Genomic DNA, 26,118 nt, shown 5'->3' on the forward strand with positions numbered 1-26,118 from the left:
AAGAAGCAAATTTATGTGAATGCCCTGCAGTTTTCAAATTAACATGAAGTAATTGCTTGAACATTTTGACAGTGGTTATATTATTTACAATGAAATGAATAAGAAATTAACTACCATCTACAAGTAGGTAACATGAGCAGAATTGCCACCATCCATTTGTCTATGCATTGTAACCCTGACAACAACTTAATTCAACAAGCTAGTTTCCACCCTGGAAACTGATTTCACATAATTCAGCATGATGTTAAAAAGATCGCTTGAAGTAAAACCAAATATAACATGGTGGTAGTTAGAAATGACTAGTTGGAATATTATCTTGGGATGTGCAATACCAACCTTGTCTGGCCCCTTGAGCATCAAGGTGACTCCAATAGTTTTCACTAGGAGAAGTAGTGTTCTGTCCAGGTGGTGCCTGGGGAGCCTGTCCTGTGTACCGGAAGTAGGGGTTCTTTAAATCGAGGGTGTTAGACGATCTTGTTCCAGTACCTTCCACACAAAGTTCAATCGTGACATCATAACTTTGTCTGCAAAATAAAAGATAAGCCCTTTCCAGTTAAAGCAGCTCATATCCTTCCAGAGTTAAGACAGTCTATGAAATGGGAACTTAATTTTATAATGACCTAATTTTATATAAAGTAATTATATAGCATTATGTAGAGCAGCATTTATACACAGATCACATCATTCACTCAGACTATTAATGAAGTGCTGCAACTCTTTCATGTTGTCATAGCAATAAAACGCACGAGCAATTTAAAAAAAATTATCTTCAAACTGAAATATTCAGTGGGTTGAAGAACAGAACATATAGAACTGCCTGCACCCCGAACACCAATTCTTTGGCTATTTCACCTTTTTCTACTTGAATAATAAATTTGAACTCTTGTTTTATTGATAAGACCACTTGTTTTCTTTCGGTACAGATTTTCCACTGCCACAATACTTAACAGGTAAATTTTGTTTGGCACCCCCGCACTTAAGTGATGAGGTCTACATAAGAGGAACAAGTATGCAACCGGCCCTCTCCTCTACCCCACGCTCTTACCACCAACATCTTACTCCACTTCCCTTCACTATCAAAGCCATCAACCTTGGCTCTCATCCATCAGACGATAATCACTTCTTAATAGAAGGCTCTCTTTTTCCCGGACTCATAAGGTGAGCACTGGGAATGCTCTCTGGAAATCCCACTGCCCTTAATTCCTCCTCAATCAATCATACAATTATAAAATTTCAACCACCTTCTAAAAACACCCCAACTCCACTTCCATCCTACCACCTCTTTGAAATACCCATCCTCTTTATGAACAAAATACTGAAAAAAACTGTTCCGCGATCCGTTAATTTACTCACTAACCTCGGTTGCAGCAAGTTTCCCTCCACTAGTTAAAATTAAAAAAAAAAGGATCATAATTACAATGGAAGACAAAGGCTCCACTGCCATTTTACCATAGAAAGTTTTTTCTTTATCTAATTCTTTCTCTTGTAAATATTTTTGAAGCACTGGACCAAATTAATGATCCATCCTGCCATACTCTCCTTCCACATAACCAAAATCAACAATTCCTAACAGATACTAGTGGGGATGTTGGAAGTACATGATAGGAAATGGGATGAGGGACAACATTCTTAATAAATGAAAATAACAAAGGAGAGGGTGGTCATAGGACTTCACAAACAGAAAAAAAACCCACGAAAAGAAAAGTGGTGCAGACCATGAAGTAAGGAAAAGATTGAAAGATTATTACGTCCTTGCATGCAGTAAAGATCCTGATGAGGATATCAAATGGAAGACTCGTGAGGAAATCAAATAAAAAAAAGCAGAACAGTTCGGGTTTAGAAGCACTGAGATAAGAGATGCACTAGGCGTAATCATGAGTAGTGTTTGGCATTATTTTCTCTGATGCTTGTTCTACAAATGAATAACACCCAGCTAGTACAGGGCATACATGTATACCTTTCCCCATTTCAGTTGAGGTCCCACATAGTCCTCATTATTTCATATGAACCCTCACTTGCATATTTTATACACCGTGACTCTAAAGAAATTCACATGCTATAGGTTATCTGAAGCGCCGCTGCTTTAATTAATAGCAATAGATACTTAATGAAGATAAAATCCAAGAAATGTTTGACTACCTACAGTTGGGGAATCGTGTCATTACTGTAACATTTAACTGTATGTGTTCAGCCACACTAAAAACGTGGGTGAGAGATAATCCTTTAATCAACAAAAAGAAATAATTCACTACTAAGAACAAAAACAGCCATACTTCATCATATTATTCACCAAGGAAGAAAAATATCATTTAAAAATAGGTTCTTTCAGTTCACATGTTTCTAAGACCTTCTCCATAATTTATCCATATTAGCTACTTATTGACCGATTAACCTCCAGATGAAACTTCTAAACATAGAGCATGAAAGGCGAAAGGCCAACATCTGAATTAGGTTTCAATCAATCAATACTTGAAAAATTACAGAAGAGCCATTTGATAAAGATAGTAAACGAATTTTGACAAGAATACGTGATTGGGCTCACCTTTTGTTGGCCAAGAGAAGAACTCGACCTGTCAATAGTTGTCCCTGTTTCACGAAAATTGGTGTCTCCAGGAGACAGCGCACCTGATACCAATGTGTTAGACTCTCTGTTGGCGCGGTTGACAGCCATATTGTTTGAGATGAACCAATGAAGGCGACATCAAACCAGAACGCAAGCCCATGGACGGTACCAGAATCCAGTAAATGAAACTCCAAGGGAATTTCTGAAACACACACATCCTTAAAAAAACCACACCAAACAAATGCCAAATTATACATTTTATACACCCAGATATTTTATATTTACCTATTTTATGTAAGTCTGTTTCATTTGCAACCTGGAAATCAACTGAATGTCGCAAAGATTTAGCCATACATATCCTTATATCAAAAGTATCCACTATCGGTTGCCTAAAGTACTCTTTCATTGCAGCTTGCCTCAGACTACTCAAGTCCACTCCATGAAAGCATTGTTGGTACCTGATGGAGACAAAGGGAATCAGCCACGGCCATTTTCAAAAATATATCATTCAAGGTAACCTTCACTTAGACTCACCAAAAATTAGCTTTATTGAACTGTTCCATATATAGAGTGTCATCAGAAAATGGGGCAATGTGTAAATCTCCACGGCTTGGGAACATTCGACCTGAAACAAAGTATATTAGTAAATGAAAACCTGTAATTTCAATTACATTTTTTACTAATGAAGCACTCAAAGAATTTTTTAAGTCCATGACATGATAAAAAAACATGGCTGTGACAAAAAATATTTAATTTACAATTATCTAAAAAGACCCGTGAAACAACAAAATCAGAAGCAACAATTAAAACCAAAAAGTCGTTAATTAATCCAATAAAAGTAAATTCATGGAAACTTGAAAGGATAAAATAAAATTTTCCAAATTTTTATTCCCACATTCGTAACAAAAGAACATTAAAAACAAACACTCACCATTAGGAAGTAACCACTTCTTGGCATGCAGATAAGTTTCCAACATCCTCTCGTTATACAACATATATCCCATTGGCTCTGATATGATAACATTCACTGATTCTGGTATCTCTATCTCCTCTATTTTTCCAGCTATTACTACTATCTTGCCCTTAAGATTATTATCATTTATTAGAGCCTAAAAAGAGAATAATTTTCACTTTAAAGACTCAGGTAAACAAAAATTGCAGGCGTTACCAAATTATATAGTACAAAATAATATATTAATTATTATCGATACTCTACCGGTTATGGTAGATTTTGAATGGACACAGACTACACAATGAAACAAAATAATTCCCTTGTCTCTCCCAAAATTCACAAACGTCAACACTACATTTAGCCCCTCTTCAATTCAGCACACTTACTCTACTCATCCTGTTCACATCCAAACCCTATTCTTGTCCATTCCTTGTTCGTCTAACATTCTCCCCTATATCAGTCTCCAGCATCCCACTGCCAATCAATATGCTTTGCATCTATTTTTCCTGTCAGCTGATTTCTCCAATCAATACACTCTTCCTCCTCCACTTCCCTAGCACATCCTTGTTCGTTTTCCTACCTGCCCACTTTGCCTTCTCCATCCCTCTCCACACCTACTTTTCAAAAGCCTAAACTCTACGTCTATCATCTCGTTCCAGAGAACATGTTTCCACACTGTACAAAATTATGCTCCACATCAAAATTTCTTCCATTCTTTAACATCCTTATTCAACGTCCCAATCAACAACTCCCTCCTCCTTGTGAAAGCCCCTTTGCCTAGTGGAATTCTTCTCCTTATGTCCTTACTACTTTGAACATTTTGGTCAAAAACACTTCCGAGATACGTAAACTGTTCCACCCGCTCCAGTTTTTGCCCTCCTATTCTAATGTTGAGCTTACCCTTCCTCTTTCTAGAAAACCTCATAACTTTATTTTATCTACATTTATTCTAATCCCATATCAATCAGAATTAATTTCAAATCCACTCAGCTATGCTTGTAACCCCTTGACTGACTGACAAACTAGAGCTAACAGCTAATCAAACTGATTTTATGAATTCCCCTCCTCCAACTTTCATTCCTACCTCCAGTTCTTCCCATGCCTCTTTTATTTCCTCCATATATACGTTGAACAGCACAGGTGATAAAGGACAACCTTGCCTGACTCCTCTTCCTTAAGACTGCCCATCCGGACTCTCTGTTCCCAACTAACACTGGAACACTTATGTCAAGTGTTCTACACTTTCGGTAGTAATAACAACCATTCCATGCAGCAACATTGAATGCAACATTTGAAAGAAAAGATATCCTTCGTAAAAGGGAAGTTTCGCTTAGCAGTTGCATGTTCAAAGCCGATGTGCTTCTCTTTGGCTGTATCTCCAAAAACATAAGTTACCTCCGAGTTTCAGATTAACATATGAGTCATTAGTTGATTAATATTTCTACAGATTTGCAAATGCTACTTTCATCTTACAGAAAGCTACAAAACACAAAATGGTACATCAATGAAAATCAATTTAACAAGAGCTCATATTTAAACTGTTTAGTAATAACTAGTCATACAGTTCATGGTCTATATGAAATTTTTAGTCTTGTTCAACCCAGTCGTAGATTTTCAAATGAATATCACCATCAAAAGTACATGTGGCCCTAGCAAATACTGGGAAATATCTCACTGGGTCTCCAGATCTCTTGTATGGCTCAAAAGTGTCAATTACTTCACAAAAACTATATGAAGACTTATCAGAGTTGAAATGTAAGACCAGATACTTTTACAACTAATCCACCCTTAATATATGACCTTTTCAATGTGCTACTAAAGAAGAATAATGAAAATATTATACATGCAATTTATATTCATGAATCTTTCTGGTTAGATTATAGAAAAAATATCGAAAGCAATCTACTGCAAAATGAAGAATTTTTTTGCATTTACAAGAATCAATTCTCAATGGTTTAGATTTATGCTTGAGTGCCAATTGATCCTGTAGCCTTATTAGTAATGGGTCATAAATTGTCATAGGACTATTGGCTTTAAAACAATGAGTTTGCAGCAGAATTTTTAGAAATGAGACAAAATATCTTCACAAAATGTTTTACCTCAGCATGCTGTGCCATTGTGCTAGCTTCAACAGCGTACACTTTTCTTGCTCCGGCTTGAATGGCAAAAAAGGATAAAATTCCTGATCCAGCTCCAACATCAAGGACTACTTTATCTTTGAAATCAGCCAAGTTCGCCAAAATAGCCCTCTGGTAAGTGCTGGTCCTAATATAGTCCTGCATCATATTTTGCTGCTGTGATAAGTAGCCATAAAACTGAAAGAAAAGGAACATTTTGAGTCATGTAAGCTTTTATATCGGAATGAATGACTTTATAAACATGCACATTATGAAACGATAAGAAAATTGAATCACCATCAAACTGTAAAAGCAAGTTAGAGTGCCAACCACCAAAATTGCATGATCCATGGGAACATCTGCTGTATCTACAAATATATTGCTATCCACCGGAATCTTATCAATGGCTGAATTAATTCAATCCATGGAACTATTATGCTACACAGATATATTTAAAAACATCAACATCTTCAGTAACTGTTTCTTCTCACTATCTGTACATAAAAAAATTAAGAAGCACTAAAAGGGGTATTTTGACTGTGACATAAGGCAAGAAAAATTAAAGTATGTGAAAAGTGATATCATTGATAAACTTAAGAGTTTCATTCTTGTGGGCGTAATTTTGGGGAAACATTATTTATTTCTTTATCATATAAATTGTTGAACAATAAATAAAGCATGAAACTCCAACCAGTACTGTTTCCGGGTTGGCAACAAATACTGCATGATAAATAACTTAATAATAAGTATATCTAAGATTAATGGATCATGCCTGCAAAGAGAAATTATGACTTTTATTAAGAAGTTATACAGAGAACAGGTTACTGGCATACATTTACACAGAAATACATTCAACTTTGCCGTTGTCACATTATTAAAGAGCTTTGAAATTGGCTGCACGCATTCAAAACCACCACCTCTGATCCCGATACTGGTTTCATTTCTGAGCGGTAACTAAGAAGGAAAACTTCATTTTTTATATATCTTCAATTATCTCTCCAAACCCAAACCTGATCAAGTACTTGCATAAATGCATTTAACTTCAGCTATTTTAATAAAATAAAAACCCCTATAGCCATAATGAGTAAGCAACACCCACCCCCCAATGAAAACAAAATTTGTTGTGATGGTTTGTAGGAAAAGAAATACCACAACAGAGACCAACCACAAGTGTTGCTTTCTTAATACGGCTAGAGAGTTTTTATTCTATTTTATTAATTTACGAGACTGTAGAGCTTGATTTCTTTTATTTTCAGCTATTTTGTTTTATCCAGAACATAAGAAGCCAAATAGGCTCCTAACACAGTAATACCAAAACCAAAACATTTGATCACTGACCACAGCATGCAGCACATTTATTCCTACCCTGGAATGAATTCCTCACTATACACTAGTTATTGTCACTATTTCCATTATTATTAGTGGGTTATTATATTTTTCACAACTGTGCCAAGTCAAACAATGCCAGCTCACATGTTTTGTTAATAGCCTTGTAGCTTGATTGAGACCCGTGAGGCCTTGATATTGATAAGCGAGAGAATATTAGAGAGTAGAATCCTTTTGGTGCCCACATGATCCAGGCTGTGGACTATCCATCAGCAATCTTTCGTGTTATGTATCAGTGGTAGCGGTGGAATGGCCGGTAACGCGATGGGTTGCTTAAGTGTCAATGAGAAGAGGCACACAATCTGGGTACAAAATGAGGCAAAGTTGCTGGCATTGCATTTATATTTCTCAATGGGAATGCTACATAATATTATTCTATGCACTGCTCTGTCGCCAAAATGCATGGTCCCCCCTCACAAACAACTGCCACCTTAAAATAGGGGACCACAGAGGGGAAAACAGAGACTATTAAGTATGGGAATTGCACTTCTCACGTGTTGTAGTCACGAGAGGAAGACATAACTTTCCCTCATCTTTATGATTCATACTGCTAGATCAAGCAGTGTGAATCAATTAGTTAACTAATTATTTCTAAACTTCTTGGGTTCACTTGCGATAGTTACAGCATCACCAGTGGAATGGAAAAAAAATCTATGAAAGACTAGATCTATGGAAATCTGGACACTGTGCTGCAGTGATTCAAACAAAAGCAAGCTGAAGGACACCTGTTTCAGGTCTTTTTCTTCATGATTTTTTCGGGGATGAGGGAGACTTTCACAGTGGATAATGGTCTAAAAAACAAAACAAAAGCAATATGGAATCAGTGAATTGACAGTAGTGGGAAAAGTCTTAACTGCCGATGTTGAATTTGCTGATATATTTCATGCAGAGTTTCAAGTGCTAACCTTTTGCACTCGGTTGTCGAGTGTGACTCGACACGGTTAGCAACGGCGGCAGCTCGTATGTCAAGCCACACTCGACACGGAGTTTCACCACGAGGGGAATTGGGATTTTTTTCTATTTTTCCAATAACTTTTCTTGTAATCATCTACATGAAAGGAAAAGGAATGTTAAAGCTTAATTAATAGCATGGCTTGTTTTATAAATGAATGGTATCGACCCATGATGTTGTCGTCGACATAAATGCAGTCTCCCAAAGGATGCCACCACCTACGCAGATGTTTTTTGCAATCTATTTTAAGTTCTTTTTCATTTGTATTGTTTGCTTTTCATTACTTGGAAGTCAGCTAAATGTAAAGCTATGTCTTTTAGAGATTATCGGTGTCTGAAAAAAGATCGCCAGAATGTAAAGTTACCTCAGTCAGCTAATCCTTAGTTCATTGCTTTCTAGTTTGGACTCTCTATTTTCCTTTTCTTCCTAGTGTCCGCTGTCTCATCAAACATTCTGCCTGCTCTTTTTCTATCTATTGCATAGTCAGGAATCTTGAGTAGGAGGGTCCAAGATATGATCTATTATATTCATAGTAAAATACGAACCTTAGGCCTTTTCCTAGAGTCTACCTTTTTTGAGGTTGCATCATCATTGTTTGAGGAGTGTCCAAGACATGAGTCATTGATTCATAGTAACTCAAACCCTGACACTTTTCCTTTGTCGTGCTTTTTTGAGGTTGCATCATCCTCCTGTGGTAAATAAACCTTCCTTATCTTAGTCTCCGAGGTTTACTTACGTTTCTAGAAGCATAACGCAGGTGTTTTCCCTAATGACAGACGGTTCTCTTACAACAGATGCTTTCCCTTTAGTTGGACGAATGCTTTGCCAGCTAGTAGTTGCTCATTCTGAACGACTTTCCCCTCCTCACGATGGATAAGTATTCCAAAGAATTAGAAAGCAGCTACGAAGAATTTTACATCGAAACTGACGAATTTATTAACAAATATAATAGTGACAAAAGTGAGTTGTGAAATGAAAGGTTAAGAAACTAGTACACGATCTCGTTGGAGAATTCTGAGATGGTACACAAACTTCCAGGGTTAGATTACCATCCACAAGCATAGAGCAACATTTAGATGAAAAACTCCATATAATCACACCTCACCCTAACAAAAAACATAAAGATTGCGCGGTTTGCTCTGACCGAAAAATTAAAGGAGGAAGAAGAGAGACGACATATATCTGTGAGACGTGTGAATGTAAACCAGGTCTTCATGTTGGTGAATGCTTCCAAAAATATCATACCATGAAAAATTATAGAGTTTAAATTATGGTTTATCAATAAATTTATCAATAATTATGGCAAAAAATCCAAATAAATAAGTTTGTATGAAAAGAAACTCCAGTTTTTCATTCTAGTACCACGCTTAGTAAATTTGGGTTATTTAAAAAATTGAATCCCGAGTAGACTAAGGCAATCGAGAAAAAATCACCCAAGTGCAAAGGGTTAAGAAAAGAAAAAAATCTGCAGAGGGACTTTTCAAAGTTAATAAAACTGGCATAAAATAATAGAGCCCATCCAAAAATTTGCTTAATGCTAAGTGACGGTTCTAGAAAGTGGTAATGCATCAGGAGATAAAAGAATGAAACTTCAGGTGATAGGAAGGGCAAATAAGTTTCTTCCAAGTATAACAAACTAACAACCATGGAGCACAAGGAAGTTCTTGGGTGAATCATGTAAGCTTTTTAGACTGCTTCAAGACAAAAATTATTCCCAAATATCCGGGAAAAAAAATTTCCTAAAAAACCAATCTTTCAATAGATAATGCTCCCTGTTACCCCAAAAAGGCTGTCCTTGTCTCAGATAATGGAGAAATATTTATTACGTGCATGCCACCAAACGCAACTAATATTGCGAGGGATGATCGCAACTATGAAAGAACACAAAGTGAAAACTACTCGAGGTGCTTGTTGCAAGTGATGGCAATATTTCAGCTTTTTGTAAAGGAACGCCCCTCATAAATGCTGCATTGAATGTTACAAAGGCAAGGGAAATCTTGTAACTTCACCATTTTCATAGCTGAGTAGGTGGTAGAAAAAGAAATTTTATGCAGGTGATGGGAACTCAAATGAAGATAAGCCGCTTTATTTTAGTGTCTAGCATTGTCATCAGGAAATGATTTATTCATATCACTGACATGTCTTGGTTTGAGCCAGTTTCCTTAGAAATTGAATGTTGATAATTATTACATTGAATGCATACACACTATATAGTTGTGATGTAAAGCAGTTGCTTAGAGTATATTTCATACCGAGGAAAATCTTGATACTTTCTCTAAGTGCACGTCTAGAATTCCGTTTTGATTTAAGTCAGTTCCCCTATTAGTGCACACAATTTTTCAATTACAAATTCTTAATGTCTTATAAAATATCAATGTCTAATATTATTTATTTCATGCAAGTTAACAGCCCCAGCTGGGAAGGCAGTAGTAGACAATTAGAACTACATTGACACTCACATGAAAATCGTAGGTCAATCTTCTCCAACATTTTTGTCCAGGCAAGTTACCCTATCAATTTCTCCAACACTTCAAAAATATGAAATACCAATTTTACAAAAATATAATGCATTTCAATGTTTTCTATTGCACATATCATCAATCCCAATGGCTGATGCTTCAACAAATCCATTCTGATGTTTTCATTCATTCTTTAGCTCCACCTACTTCCTAGTTCCATTACTCTAATCCAAACTAGCTTTTATTTTCTTCCTGCTACTACACTTCTCTCCCCTCTACTAGTGCCTTGAGCATCCTATTGCATCTCAATATATCCTGCATCCACTTTCACAACCTATTTCAATTTCTCCCAACAGCTATCTTCTCCCCTTACCATGCAGAGAACTTCATTGCTTGTTATTCTTTCAGTCCATTATATTCTCTCCATTCTTCTCCACATCCATATATTTAAGTGTTTCTAATCTATGCTTATCATTTTACCGCAATGACCCGGTCCTTTCTCTATGTCTCTACTTAAGATGCCGGGCATCAGCTACCACCCATTTGTAAGCACTTAATTGGTTAAAACAATGCTCTTCTTACTCTACCCACCTTCTTCCAGAACACTTACTAAATGGTTAATGTGCTGGGGAGTGAGACAGGGATGTCCATTATTACCTGTTCTTTAGAATATACATGCAGAGGAAATGATTCGCGAGGCATGGGAAGGGCTGCAAGCTGGAGTTAAAGTAGGAGTCGAAGAATCACGTTTGTAGATGATCTGGTGTCATTTAGCCAGTCAGGATAAGGGTTACAGTCATTACTTATTCAAAGCGTAGAGACAGTTAGATCGGTATGGGATTAGAATTAATTCAAAGCGATGAAAATAATGAGTTCCTCAAAAAGTGTGAAGGCTAAAATAAACATAAGATTTGGGGTACATAGTAAAATTGGCAACAGGAGGGGGGTTCGAAAAGTCCATGAAAAATGATAAGTACATTCAACTCTTAATTATCCATGCTAATGGATGCATGAAGATAAGCAGATAATCGAAAAATATGGCTAACCAAAAAAACATGGAAATTTGGTCATTATACTGTCACCATCCATCAAAATATGAATGATTTTATCAATGATCTTTGGAGTATTCAAGAGGGTCTCCAGAAAGTTGAATCACTTATTATACGAATACTCATTTGGCTGATCAGAAAATATTGAAACCATTAATTTACCATTCTAATCAAAGATACAGATTCACCATAATGATCATCAAGTTTCAAGATCAAAGTAAAATTTTTATTTTCCAGCAGGTCAAGGTTTCAGCTACCAATTTTTGGATGGCTACCTCCATTGTGTCCACTTGTCACTGATCAACATCTGAGGATCACAACAGAATTAGCCATCAAAGGATCAGGAGCTGAAACCCAGACCAAGTGGAAAACCCATGAAGACTTCGCCACAATGGTTAACAGGGAAAATATGAAATCTTAAAACATGAAATATCTCTCATTCAAATTTCAGAAATCTTACGTGATTCAGAGGAAGACTAAACACAGAGTGATAGACCTATCTGGCTGCAACTTAGTGTGTATTCCTTCAAGAGATACTACTAACTTTGACACCCCAGTGGCTTAAGGCTTCACACACACTTTTCTAAATAAGATCATACCATGGAATTTCCCTTAAATAATTTAAGGCATCTTTTACAAAGGTGATGCAGTTGGTGATATTACAAACCGTATACCACTCATGGAGTTCACTTGTCTGCGGTATGATACTGTTTGAAATGAGCCTCACTGCCTGGAGCTGTTACAAAAGGCATAGTGACTCTGCCGGCCAGTATTATCCGGCCGGAAGTGAGCCTTACCGTCCAAAGCAATTACAAACAAGTATCAGACGGAGTGATCCCATTGTAATGGGTTGCAGTTACCAGCCCAGCCAGGTATCCTTCCTTTATAACTCCTGGTATTTTTTCAATAAGGCAGCGGTTTGTTTTGTTTACACGGGTGACCTTCACTTGGCGTATCAATGATTAAATTTGAGCATAGGATTGAATTAAACGCTATTATTTTGCATTAAAAATAACCAGAACAGATAAGAAAAAAAAACAGGCGAAGCAAAATAATTAATATTGGTTATTCAAAGAAGTATCTCGAAAGAACTATACTCAACCTCTCTACTTTATCAATGCAATGTAATTATTAATTTTGTTTAGTGAAACCTATGTTATATATTTAGTTAATTTCAACACTAAGCTCTTAAATTTTTTATTGTTAACACTTCACTTTCATTCGCACTCACCCTTTGAGCTAAATTGGAAAAGTAATGCATAAAACAAAACATTAATTTTTAGAATAAATCCATGAGGACATACTTATGAATGCGGGGTGTATGTAACCACTTCAACATAAGTTATGATGAACTTGTGGAAGATTGTATTCCTGCATATGATTTGTTCGGTAATTATTCGTGTGTACACAATCGTGAACAGCCAAATCTCTTCGTTTATTATTTTTGCATTCTTTGCTAATTATCCAGACTTATTACCCTTTCATGTTTATGCTACTATAAATAGATATAATCCTTTTTTCCATATTAAATGAGATAACGAAGAATTTGTGAGCTACTTACGTGCCCCAATTTGTGATTTCTTAGGTAATTTCTCTTAGATACACCATTGTGTATTGCCAAATCTATTGCTTTAACATTCCTTGCAGCCATAAAATATTTTAATTTAATTGCGAAGACATTCAAGAAAATGCTGAAATAGTATCTTGTTGAAAATGAAGATGTTTTCATTTGTTGCACTGTCATGGAAAATTAATGCAGGTGCCTATCAAGGCCAATGTGATTACTGATGCATTGATATTAATGTACATAGGTACCTACTTCATGTAAAATAGAGCCAAGGGCAATACCCTTGTCTGGATTTTTCAGTATAATACAGTAAGAGGTTTTTCTGCATAAAATACCGAGAATTGAAGTACATCGAACATTGTTTTGATAAGCTTTACTGCAGGAAAAATGAAGATTCCTATAAGGTATATAAATTAAATAATTTGGTAAGGGTAAATGTTATGTAGATTATTTTCTTTCAGTTGAGTTTGACAGACTGATTTGGGAAATAATTAGGCAAACAGCCTCAAATAAAATAAAATGTCAATTCACACAAAACGATGATGTTAGATGAGCTGAAGACTGATATGAATATGATTCAAGAACATGTCATAGCTTCACATGTAACATGACTTCGAAATTGAGTATTGCTACATAAACCAGTTTAAAACATTAAAGATGGATTAAAGTCAGAGCTAACAAGAATATTTATTATTATATATTAACTGTGATATTACAAAATATTTCAACAATTTTGATGGTGATAGAATTATTGTAATTATACTCAAATATATTTCATGCAATGCCAAATCATCTGCGTGAATAAAGACCAATGGTGAGATTAATAAAAAAGTACATCCTTCAAAGGTAAGGCTTGATAATTACAAAATATTTATGTATTTAACCTAAATGATCATAGCATATTAGACTATAATGTGAAAACATTGCACACATCAAGAGCCACTATCTGTATTCAATTGTTCCCAGATCAACTTTAAAGAAGTTCATGTTCATTAAATGAAGGACACAATGTATATTTACACTGTTCTTTATTTACCTGATGATACCGCCTAAGCATTGAAACTAGTTGTACGTAAATAAAGAACAGTGGAAATATACCCATTGTGCTCCACATTTAATAGCAACTATCTGGCTCACTAGGACTTCTAACTTGTGAAAACCATGAAGGCAAGGTTACATTGCACAAGCTCATGATTTCACACCAACAGAAAGAAAGTAATGACCATCGACTTCTAGTGTAAATGATTGGTTGAAAAAGTCCAGGCAGAGTTAAAACTTAGATAAAAAACTACCATAATGTCTTTTTGATACCGTGAAATTAGTAATGCGCTAGATGGAAGTGAAGATGACGTGTATGGGAGAAGTGAAAATAACTGCAGAAATGATTTAGCAGCAGTGATGGCAATTTTCTGATTTCCTAAGATGAATAAACATTGATATAGCTCCCATTTCTTTAATGCAACAGTTTTATTTTTTTGCTTTTAGTGTTAACATTTTCACATTTTGATCCTTTCCTGCCTGATCCAAATATTATTGTAAATTCTAACCTCAGAAATCAAAGTGCATCTTATTCAGTGCCTGTTCATCTTATGGGCCTGGATGTACTCTATGCTGATTCCCAAGAATGAGAATGAAAAGAACTTTTTTAACTAGAAATTTAAGTATCCGCAAAAAATATTTTTGTCTGAACTTCAAAGTGACTTTTAAATATTTGGATTTTACTTATTTTTCTGTCCTAAGACAAATTAGATGGTGGAATTGGGTTGGCTTCATGCATCTAAAGCTTCCGCCAACGAAGGTATGGTGGAACAAGATCACTTTGAGGGCCAAAAACACGAAGTCAGAAATGACTGCATGCAAATTCTTCCTCAGCATGACTGGGTGTTTGACTTGACAAAGCCTAGGTACAAATTCAAACCTGGAGTCAAAAGGATAAGGTTTTTACTCCTCCACATGCCAGCGGTGGATTCAACTCCAGACTAGGAGAAGTGGACAGTGACTACCTTTATACCACTGGAAAAACTGAGACCACAACTGACTAAGGGATGATCCAATACCATTCCCAACAGTTTCAATTCACTGAATTTGGACAGCATAAAAACATATGTTTGTAAATCCATGCACACACTCTATGCTTTGCTAGATGTTAACCCCAAAGATGGTTAGAGATGGGCTATAAATCATTCCATTGATGGGGGTGTCGAATATCGAGAAGAGACCATTCTACCCTGCCCCGGGCGCCAACAGTGAAATCAGGAAATCTCTTAGGTGCAGAAATACGGACATTTTACATCCTGCTGGGGACCCAATAGTGAAATAGAATTGGAAATTCAGGGAAGAAACTGACAGTTTAAGTCATTAGTGCCATCAGGGATAGGGGTACTTAATTTGAAAGAGGCAAGATTTTCAGGGATTGGGGAAAGGGAAACATAACATCAGTATTGGCCTGCTCTAATTGGGAGGTGCCCAGGGTCTCACAATTCAACGTCCAATCTGATGGATGGCAAACTCCACATCAAGTACCCTCCTCTCAATGCGCAAGTAGGGATGGGGGTCTCTCTAATATTCATCTACAACTGGAATTTGAACTCGGGCCATTGGGGTCGGTCACATGCACTCTCAAGTATAATCCCTCCATGAAATATGTGATCTGTGCAACAAATGCGCAAACTGGTGCAATCTGGTGGCGATGCCGCGGACGCACGCCGCCCACCAGCGGTGCTAGTTGCCTGAGACCCAATGAGCCGCCTGTGCTAAGTGGATCGCCGAGCATATGGTGCCAGTTATTTTAGCTTCTGTTGTCCTTGTTTTTACTGCTTGTGGAAAATGGAAATTGACAAAATCAAGGAGCAACAAATCAACATTAAGTTTTTTGGTGAAGTGCGGTAAAAGTTATCAAAATTTACTGAAATTTTGACAGCTGTTTACGGTGATAATTCTCAGAAGAAAATATCCATTTTCAAGTGGATTAAGCATTTTAAAGGTGGCTGACAAGCACCACGGATAATGCAAAGCCGGGACGACCTTCAACCACCTGTGTTGACGACAACAATGATCGTGAGGGGTCCCTTGTCCTTACCAATCGCTGAAAAACTGTCCGAATGAATGTCTGATGAACTGAATTTAGGAAAATCAACAGGGCACACTATATTAACCGAACATAATGGATGGACCCTTCACGATGACAAAGCATCAGCACATTCAGCGTTGATTGTTTGCTGGTTTCAGACAAAAAATGGGATCATCATCCTTGATCATCCCCATTCACTAGATCTTGCCCCGTGCGAATTTTTCCCTTTCCCAAAATGCAAAAGTGTGACATCCCTTGGTGCAGAGAGAAGCCCTGATTGGGTTTGAGTGCTTTGGACTAGGATCAATTTTCTATAGTATATCCCAGCTAGAGAGTGCGTGATTGATCTGGATTCTTTTATTTTATTATGTGTGATTGGCGGGCCACTGGCATAGAGATAATTCTCTCGTAGAGAATTCTCGCCCCTGACTGGTGAGCGCTTGATAAGGTTGAGGATCAATGCTATCTAGTACACCTTAGCCAGAGCTTTTTTTGGTTTAACCAACTTCTGTTTTGAAGCCCCCTATGTCATTTCATTTTATTTTTTTGAGTCATTTATTTACTTACTTTCTCTTTCCTCTCTAAATTCCCTTACCCATCCTTTGCCCATTTACAAGAGCATGGCTGTGGCTGACTTCCCATATACTCGTATGGCCGTAGTTACTGTTCGCTTCATATATTATACATGGTGTCTAATGAAACATGTGAAACTTGGATTCAGCATTTCTTTACTCTTTCCATATTCAAAACTATATTACATACATTCATAATACAATTTTGACAAATCTGCAAGGATACGACTTCTAAATTCAATGTTCCCCCCAAAACACGCCTTGATACATATTTAATGCATGTATTCCCCTAGTAAAACAACTATGAAGACAACCAGGGAATATGGAGGCAACATTCACAAGATAAACTTGTCCATTTTGCATAATGGTGGAATGTGAATTACCTCCATGTAGAATATCTATACACAACCTATTCATTTTTAGACACTGCCAAATGGACTGGTTATGTATGGACTTCAAACTACTTTCCAAACAACCAACCACCATATAATTTAACATTGAAATTACATTTACTTAACAACGTGCATCCTGGTTATCTACTGTTCATAGCAACATGTTTAACCAGTGCATTTCAATTGCTAAGTTTAATTATTAGTTCCAGAGAGAAGTGAAGAAAAATTTACAGCGTGCTGTCAGAGCAGTTTCAATGTATATATATACCATCATATTTTCAATTAAAAATACTGGAATCTCATAGCAAAAATTAGAGTTCGCAAATTAAAACGCATGTAGCTCTTTCAATTACATTTTCAGCATTGTGAACTTAAAACTTTTTAGGCAGGAAATGGTAAATTTTATGATGGATCGTCATCCTATGTTTAGTACATATATTTACAGGGACACACTGCAGATAAATGTAAGGGCAAGACAAAAGATAAGAACTGATAAAATGAACAACTAAGAGTCTGGTGCTCCTTAGTCAGTATTCATAATGAAAACAAATGGCATAGGCACCAAATACATAAACATATAAATAAATAAATATATGTGAATATATATATATATATATATTATATATATATATGTTTATATATATATATATGTTTATATATATATGTTTATATATATATATATGTTTATATAAGTATATATATGTATGTGTATAAATATATATATATATATATTTATATATATATATATATATAACCATAAAAACCATAAACACAGTAATCAACCCGAAGGTCAGTTTAGTAGGTGATGGTAGAGTTCACCCAGTACTAAGCCCTATACGGGGTGTGAAATTCACACATCAGGGTAGGGGGGGCCAGTTCCTTTCCCTGTATACATATATATGTGTATATATGTGTATATATATATATGCTTATATATATAGATGCCCCCCCTAAAAGTGATGAAATATGATAGCACATTAGACACCAACTAATGGTAATAATGAAACAGGATGGTACACTTTGGCAAAAGCAGAAGATCTAATGCAGCCGCGGCAAGTACATTTAAAGTAAAAATATTAATACCCAATGAAGATAAAAACACAATTTTCAACCTGCTTTCACATCTTTTGCGAGTGGTGGTTTTAATTTCAGGCTAAGGTTAAGCGCTCTTTAAAGTTCAAGAGTCTAATTCCCTTTTGAATGGGTCAGTAGTGCAAAAAGGGGCATAGAGAGGAATTATTCCCTCCATCACTGAATATTTATAAAAAATGATTGATGGCTTAAAATATTGACCGTCAATTAAGGCACTGGATGCCAGCAGGCCACTGTCCACACTATTTTCATTGGTGGCTGGATGACCCTTATTTTATAGTTAATGTAAATTCACATTTAAGCAAACTTTTTTTGCTCAAATAAAGTAAATCCTATCAGAAGGAGCAATTTTTAAGTCACATACCTGAAAGTACTGCATGGCTGAAGAATCATCTGTTCGCTCCGTGAATACAGAAACACCCTTTCCAGACTTGACTTTCACGATGTGAGTATGAAAGTTTCGCGCATCTGAAAAAAAGAGAAATACTTAGCATAAAACACACATTTCATTCGAATGCCAAATTTATCTAAACCATAAGTTTTTAGGACAAAATGCAGCCAAAGGTCCAGAAGCTAGAATAATCTTTATATGAACCACAAGAATAAATGCATTCAATCACTGTCCCACCACATAAATTTTGTTCCGTGAAAAATTTACAACTTAAGGGTAGATTGCCTACACAATAGGAAACAGCTCATGAAATATAACTGGCATTCAACATTAAGTAAGATAAATACTCCACTGCAGTGAGTTAATGACCAAAGGTAAAAGTGGTGATCATTTGCTTTCCAGTGAACTCCAGTCATTCCAAAAGTGAAATGAAAGAATTATACAGATTCAGGCAACTGGAAAAGGTTCTCAGGATAGTAATAAAAAAGGAATGGACCATTAAAATGGATGAATGAAACACACAGGTTAGAAATGGCAATGGTAGGAATACCATAATTCAGTTTTCTTGGGAAAGGATCCAAACATTAAATTAAAATACAGCAGGAAAAGTGGATGAAAGTATCAAGAAGCAATTCTGTGCTAAAAGCAGCAACATAGGGTGGAATGCAGGGTAAGTGAAGTATGGAGAGGCACGTTGAATGGAATGAAGAAAGACAAAGTATGTAGAAATCAAAATGGTTTGTTGTAATATGCTGTTTTAGATTGATGACCTTAGAAGTCCAGTACTTCTTAGTGCTTGGAACCATTAAAAACCTATCCATAGCAGTTGACCTAGTTGAGCAAATTGCCAAACTAACTTAAGGAATATTCAGGAAAAGATTCACAATCCCACTCATCTGGGTAAAACTTATTGGGCAACTTGGATGCTCCATCATCCATGTCATTGGCTAGGAAAATTAAGATTACGAAAGACCAAGGCAAATGCAACCTGTGTGGATGAACCCAATTCATTAATACATTTCCTATTAGAAAATAGAATTTTTTTTAACAAAAAGAAAGTTGGAAAGAGTTTCTATTTGAATGATCCATCAAGCACTAAAAAGCTCCTCGTAGAAACACAGTGAAGGTTGCAGAAATCACAACTATGTCAGTAGATTACATAGGCGGATTAGATACATAGAACATTAGATATATGGATTAAAGAACACCTAGTTGATAAAACTAAAAAAAACTGAAATGTTTTTTCAAAGCAATAATTTCAGAATCATTCCATATTACTTAATTATTATAAGCAGATGACTTTCAAATTGAAAAGATGAAATTGCTCAGTTTAAATACGATAGCCCTGGTAACTCCCGATATACAGTAATGCAGGGAACTCAAGCAATGGAAAAATACTAGCACAGGCATTATGCTAATAGTACTTGACAACATTAATTTTTCCTTCATTTGATTACTGTATGATAGACAATTTGCATAATGGTGTGGCAAGCACTGCCATAAATGTTGATTTCGTACTTTTGGAATTTTGTATGGGCATCGAAATTCCCTATGGGGAATGCAAAAACATTCCTGAATTCAGTGTTATAAATTACAAAATGGTATTACTTGTAAAACCTTAAGTTTTAGGTCCAATATGGCTATGGAAATGAATAAAATATTGAGAAATTGCAATGGAGATATTAGAAATAGTTTTCCTGGGCCACACATTCTCCCTGGTGAAAAATTAAAATTGTAGACCTTCACAGCATTTTACATGAATATGTAAGTCTATATGAAATTTTGGAAGGATTATCAAACAAGTTAACATAGAAAGACACAAATATTGACTTATTTATGTATCAGTTATGACAGATATTTGGGAACATCGATTCAAGTCAAATATTACAATCAGCCTAATTTATGAATTGCAATTAATTCAGAGAATAAAGCAGGATATACTGTCAAACATTCCATCGCGCATGGATTAAACATGATTTAATGAGATAATTTCACTGGTCCATTGAAGATCAAAACTACATCCACCTAATTCATACACAATACATTGAGATGCTTCATTATTGGGGTTTTTGGCATACATACACAGTTATATTATTATTAGCTTCGTAAATAAATTCTTATGGTAATTAAGCAGCCATTAACTGTGTGTATTAATAAAAAGAATACCTTTTAATTAAATACAAATTTGATATAAGAATAATTATACTACTTAAACAAGAAAAACTAAATTTGGGCAAGAGCTCTAACTGAACAAGATTGGTAGAGAAAACAGGTTGAATCAGATCTTTGTTTTTCCATTAATTCCAATACGATTTTCACCTAAAAGGAACGTGGTCATGCAGTGCTTTCTACTAGAAACCCACACAACTACTCTTGTACTGTCAAGTAACCTCTCTACAATGCCGCGAGTTGGTTAAATATTTATTACTAATCAAAATGGTGCTTATTTGACCAAGTCTAGATTTTATCATGATTTTCAACTGTTGGAATAAATTAAATTCTTCAAAAATGTGTATTTTCATAAAAACAATACTAGTTTATTTTTCCCAGCATGTCTTAGTATTATTATCTAATTTCAAAAAGGATTGTAAGCCGTTATAAGAATTTGAATAACTTATGTTTAGAGAGAGAAAGAAGATCATTTTTATGATGCACAGGACAGGTAGTCATACAACATTTTACCAACAAGGTTTCAATCAACGGAAAAGTGCGACAGCCTCTCCGATTCTAGTACTAGTTTGAAAAACCATTTTCCCCAATTTGTAGATAGGCTTAGTTACATTAAAAAATGCACTACACCTATATATTTACACAAACACAATTTTAAAACTACAAAACAATAGTAATTCGTTCATTTGCGATCGATTGAATGGTTCCATTCATTCGAGCGGCAAAGAACACCATGTTCCCGATAATATTACTGACCGATTTTACAAATATATAACGTCATTCGTATTCTGCATGAAAAATTCCAAAGCTAAATCATGAAATATACATACACCAATGAAAATAGTTACATTTACAAATGAAGGAATTTCATGTTCGTCTAGACAGCATTTCGGCGGCATATGAAGCATGGAGGAAAAGGACAAGAATATAATTACGAGTAACAAGAAACTCCACGTTTGATTGGGCAATGAATGTAGCCCCGGCAAACTTACCAACATCACTGGAAAATTTTAAAAGGATGCACTCCAAATCGAGGTTAAATAAATAACCTGAGGCGCCTACTTTGGAACAGTCAGTCCCAGAACTTACTGGGATCTCCAAAAGGTCTTGACCAGTCCCGTAATTATCTGCAATGTTTAAAAGTAATGCTATAATTGGTAGGGAAAAGCAAAGGCACGCCGCTTTATGTTGTGAATCTGCTATTAGCCACTAACACATCAAAAATAAATATCAATAAAATTTACACGTCAGACTTTCACAGGCAAAGTAAATTAGAAAATAAAAATTCAAATAATGCTTTATGTACTTTAACACAGTTCAGTTATTTTAATATTATACTCCCAAAACACAAAAAGATGGTACACCCCCATGCAAACAAACAACTACCGGAATATTCCACGAGTACACTGGTGTGTTAGATTCGTATGCATAAAAACCTAGACTTACTGAACTGCTAACGACTTAAAACCAGCCATTGTATTTCAAATTATAAATTCAACTTTGAAGATAATTAATGTTGTAAACAAGGATATAAGAAAACGAGCATCTGACCACAAGTCATGCCTGCATTTTTATATCACTGAGCAATCACAGTATCAAAAAAATTACCTTTCTTCACTTTGATAATTAGTCCTTGCGGATCATATTCTACCACTATACTAACAGAAAACTCATACTTAGGTTCTATCGAAAATTCAGTGCTAAGGCATGACACCCCTACTCTGCGATAAACCCTCGCCATTTTGCAGACACTATGACAGGGCGCGCTGCTATGCAAACCACAATTTTCGATTCTGCAAACGAGATCTTGCGAGAGTAGCGAAAAAATTGAAGATCGGCAGGCGGGTAATGTGTGATGTTTACATGAATTGCTAGGTTTTTTAACATGCTATTCATTTAATTTAAAACATTATTCACGTACAGCAGTAGCGTCAATTTACAGTGACAAGTTTAAAAAAAGCATTAAAGAGGACAAAATACAAGAACAGCGTAACAAACAACGTGAACCGAGCATGGACAGGGGAAATATTTAATTTGTTGTTAGGTGGGATAAAGCTTGGGTGGTGAAATTGTTATATGAGGAAAAAAGGATTGACAGTGTGGAGTGAATTTAGAACAAAGAGAGGCGAAATAAAGGTGAGCGCTTAGTGAGAGATACCCTAGGAATAGGAAGAGCCTTTTACAATTACGCAAGTTAATATTCAGTGCCTCAGGAGCAAAGTAAACCTGCTGGAAGTGGCTCTAAACGAGCGTAAACCAGACATTTCGTGTATTACTGAGCATAGGTCGTAATATGAAGAACTAATGGTTATCTAACTCTCAAAATACTCCATAGTGTCCTCATTCTACATATACGAACTACGTATAAAAATGGAGGTGTGACCATATTCGTGCATAGTAGAATATAGGGTACTGTAAATCAATTGACGTGCTTGTGATGGAAGAAAAAAATTTTGAATGTGCATTGTGCCTCCATGAAACTCCAGTTGGATTACTCGTGGAATCATCTCCATCAATCGATCACCAACTGGGGATTTTCATGCATTTATTAAAAAATTGGACCAACTCTTTTGCTCCTTATATGCCAACAACCAGATACTCTTGTTGAACGACGATTTCAACTGTAATCTCTTAGTTGACTGACCTCACAGATCCGAATTACTGAATATGTCCAAAGGTTACGGCATGGAATGTTCTAATAAATCCTACCAGAGTCACTCCCACATACGCCACCCTAATTGATTATGCTGTGACCAACGTCAACCAAGAAAAGTAGTAACAACTGTCTGTGACCTAGGTACCTGTATATGCGACCGTAGTAGGGTGAAAATAAATATTGATATTAACCTACCAATGGAGAGCCTAAATGATAAAAATTACCTTAGGTGTATTTTACTCATTGAGGTATTCATATTCTGCTGCTTCTACGGTCCCGAAACTGGGACTATATCTATGACCCTAAGTAGGTAGATGAAGGTTTCATTTCTTTCAATTTTCATACACCATTTTGAATTGTGTTTTCCAATAGTATATCAGAAAATATGTCATAGAGCAAAATATAAGCAATTGCTAACTGATGAGATCCGTTACTACTCAACTAATCTTTAAAAACATGCTATCTCCTGTATAAGTTCTATCATGAGCAAAGGTTACTCAATTAGGGATTTCAAAAGTGCTGTCATAAGCTGATTTCTTCCACTAAAAGAACATAATGATAATAAGTTAATTAATTCCAATAATAAATCCAAAACTACATGGGAAATAATTAATGATTATAGAGGTAAGACAAATCCACAACTCACTCTCCCAAAACTTCATAACCCAGAAAATAACACTGCCATATGCTACTCATCTCTAGCTAATAAATTTATGAAACACTATGTATCAGCTCTGAGGTCAGGGACTACAGTTTAGGCACGAGGAATGACCGTGGGGAGAAAGCAGTTGAGTTCTGCAGGAGACAGGGTTTAGTCATCACCAACACTTGGTTTAGACACCACAAAAGGCGCAGGTATACATGGAAAATGCCAGGTGACTCAGAAAGGTAGCAGTTAGATTATATTCTGGTTAGACAAAAGTTTAGGAACAGCGTGGTAACTTCACACAGCTTTCCAGGAGGAGATGTGGACTAGGACCACAATTTAGTTGTCATGAAATGTAGCGTCCGTTTCAAAAAGATAAGGCAGGACTGCAGGTTAGAAAATGGAATGTTGAAGCATTAAATGTATTGACCAGGAAGGAATACCAGCAGGCTGTAGAGAAAATCATGGAGGATGGTAAAGAGCTGAGTACTATCGAAGAAAAATGGGAATATATCAAGAAAGGGTTATCGAAAGCCGCAAAAGACACTATTTGAACCGTTAAAGATGGATGAGAGGAGAAAATGGAATAATGTAAATTCAGAGTTAGGCAAAATGAAGTACAAAGAATTAAACAATAAATTGAGGTGGGCAACAAATGAAGCAAAAGAAGCATGGTGGAAGACGCAGTGCAAGGATATGGGAAGTTTGCAGAGGAAGGGTGACATTGGTGCGCTCTACAGCAAGGTTAAATCACTATCGGGAAGTAAGATGGGAAGATCTATGCTAGCAGTTAGAGATAAGGCGCGTAAGATAAAAGTTGACACAGAAAAGATCCATGAGAGATGGAAGGCATATGTAAAAGTAAGTAAACTGTATAGTAAAGAACTTACACCAACAAAGTTAGACATAGAAAAGGAACATGACGTTGAGGAAGATAGCTTAGGTCCAGGCATACTAGACGATGAGATAGAAAGGGCATTAAGGGAGATGAAACTAAATAAGGCCGTGGGGGTGGATAACATTCCTGCGGAACTATTGAAATGTTTAGGAAAATAAAGGAGGAAGAGGCTCTATGGGCTGATTTGTAGTATCTATGAGCAAGGAATCTGGCCGGAAGACTTTGTGAGATCAGTGTTAATCCTATTCCAAAAAAGATAAAGGCTACATCATGTGAGGACGATAATTTTGATATTCCATGCAGCTTAAGTTGTTCTCAGGATTATCAACGAAAGGATAGAGAATAGGGCAAATGATTATTTAGGGGATGATCAGTATGGGTTTACGAACGGGAGAGATCTGTAATAGAGAGGAATATAGAATACAAACAGGATGTATTTACCTGTTTCGTAGATTTCAAAAAAGCGATAATTCTTGATAGAGTGAATCGGGAGAAACTAATGAGTATATTGCAGAAAATAGGAATAGATTGGAAGGACAGGAGGCTAATCCGCAACCTGTACATGTCTCAGACTGCTCAGGTGCGAGTGGAGAACGGGAATTCCGGATGGGCAGTGTAAGGAAGATGTGTTAGGCAGGGTTGCCCATTATCACCGTTGCTGTTCAACCTGTATGTAGAGGAAATGGTTAGAGAGGCATGGGAAGAACTGGAGGTAGGAATGAAAGTCGAAGGAGAATTCGTGAAATCAGGTTTGCTGATGACCAAGCTTTAGTTTGTCAGTCAGCCAAGGGGTTGCAAGCATTGCTGAGTGAATTGGAAATTCAGTGTGACAGGTATGCGATGAGAATCAATATTAATAAAACAGGGGTTATGCGTTTTTCCAGAAAGAAAAAGGCTAAGCTAAACATAACAATAGGAGGGCAAAAACTAGGGCAACTAGAACAGTTTACGTATTTCGGTAGTGTTTTGGACCAACAAGGTCAAAGTAGTAGGGATGTAAGGAGAAGAATTGCACTAGGCAAAGAGGCTTTAACAAGGAGGGAGTTTTGAAATGTAATGAAATAATTGACTTTGTAATTCCACACACTTTATTTAAAAACACACGACCCAGGTTTCGACGTTGAACGTCATCATCAGGTGGTCCTCATAGAAGCACGCTGGCTATATATACCTTCTGATCATAGGAG

The 26,118-nt window shown here is 36.2% G+C and overlaps 1 protein-coding gene across 1 annotated transcript in view; it reads right to left on the minus strand.

Moving 5' to 3' along the window:
* The window catches only part of Art4 (arginine methyltransferase 4), an 81,853-nt gene extending 59,381 nt beyond the window's left edge, over positions 1 to 22,472 (minus strand). Inside the window, exons 1-9 of the mRNA XM_071597239.1 lie at positions 22,340 to 22,472; positions 21,724 to 21,858; positions 18,536 to 18,639; positions 5,615 to 5,830; positions 3,495 to 3,672; positions 3,098 to 3,188; positions 2,849 to 3,021; positions 2,543 to 2,765; positions 337 to 524 (exon numbers count right to left, since the gene is read on the minus strand). Coding sequence (XP_071453340.1) covers positions 337 to 524; positions 2,543 to 2,765; positions 2,849 to 3,021; positions 3,098 to 3,188; positions 3,495 to 3,672; positions 5,615 to 5,830; positions 18,536 to 18,639; positions 21,724 to 21,858; positions 22,340 to 22,472 — 1,441 coding nt within the window. The remainder of the gene's footprint in view (positions 1 to 336; positions 525 to 2,542; positions 2,766 to 2,848; positions 3,022 to 3,097; positions 3,189 to 3,494; positions 3,673 to 5,614; positions 5,831 to 18,535; positions 18,640 to 21,723; positions 21,859 to 22,339) is intronic.
* Positions 22,473 to 26,118: the final 3,646 nt, after the last annotated feature.

This window comes from Hetaerina americana, unplaced genomic scaffold, assembly GCF_022747635.1.
Source record: "Hetaerina americana unplaced genomic scaffold, ioHetAmer1.1.p SCAF_82, whole genome shotgun sequence".
In the NCBI taxonomy this organism is placed as follows: Eukaryota; Metazoa; Arthropoda; class Insecta; order Odonata; family Calopterygidae; genus Hetaerina; species Hetaerina americana.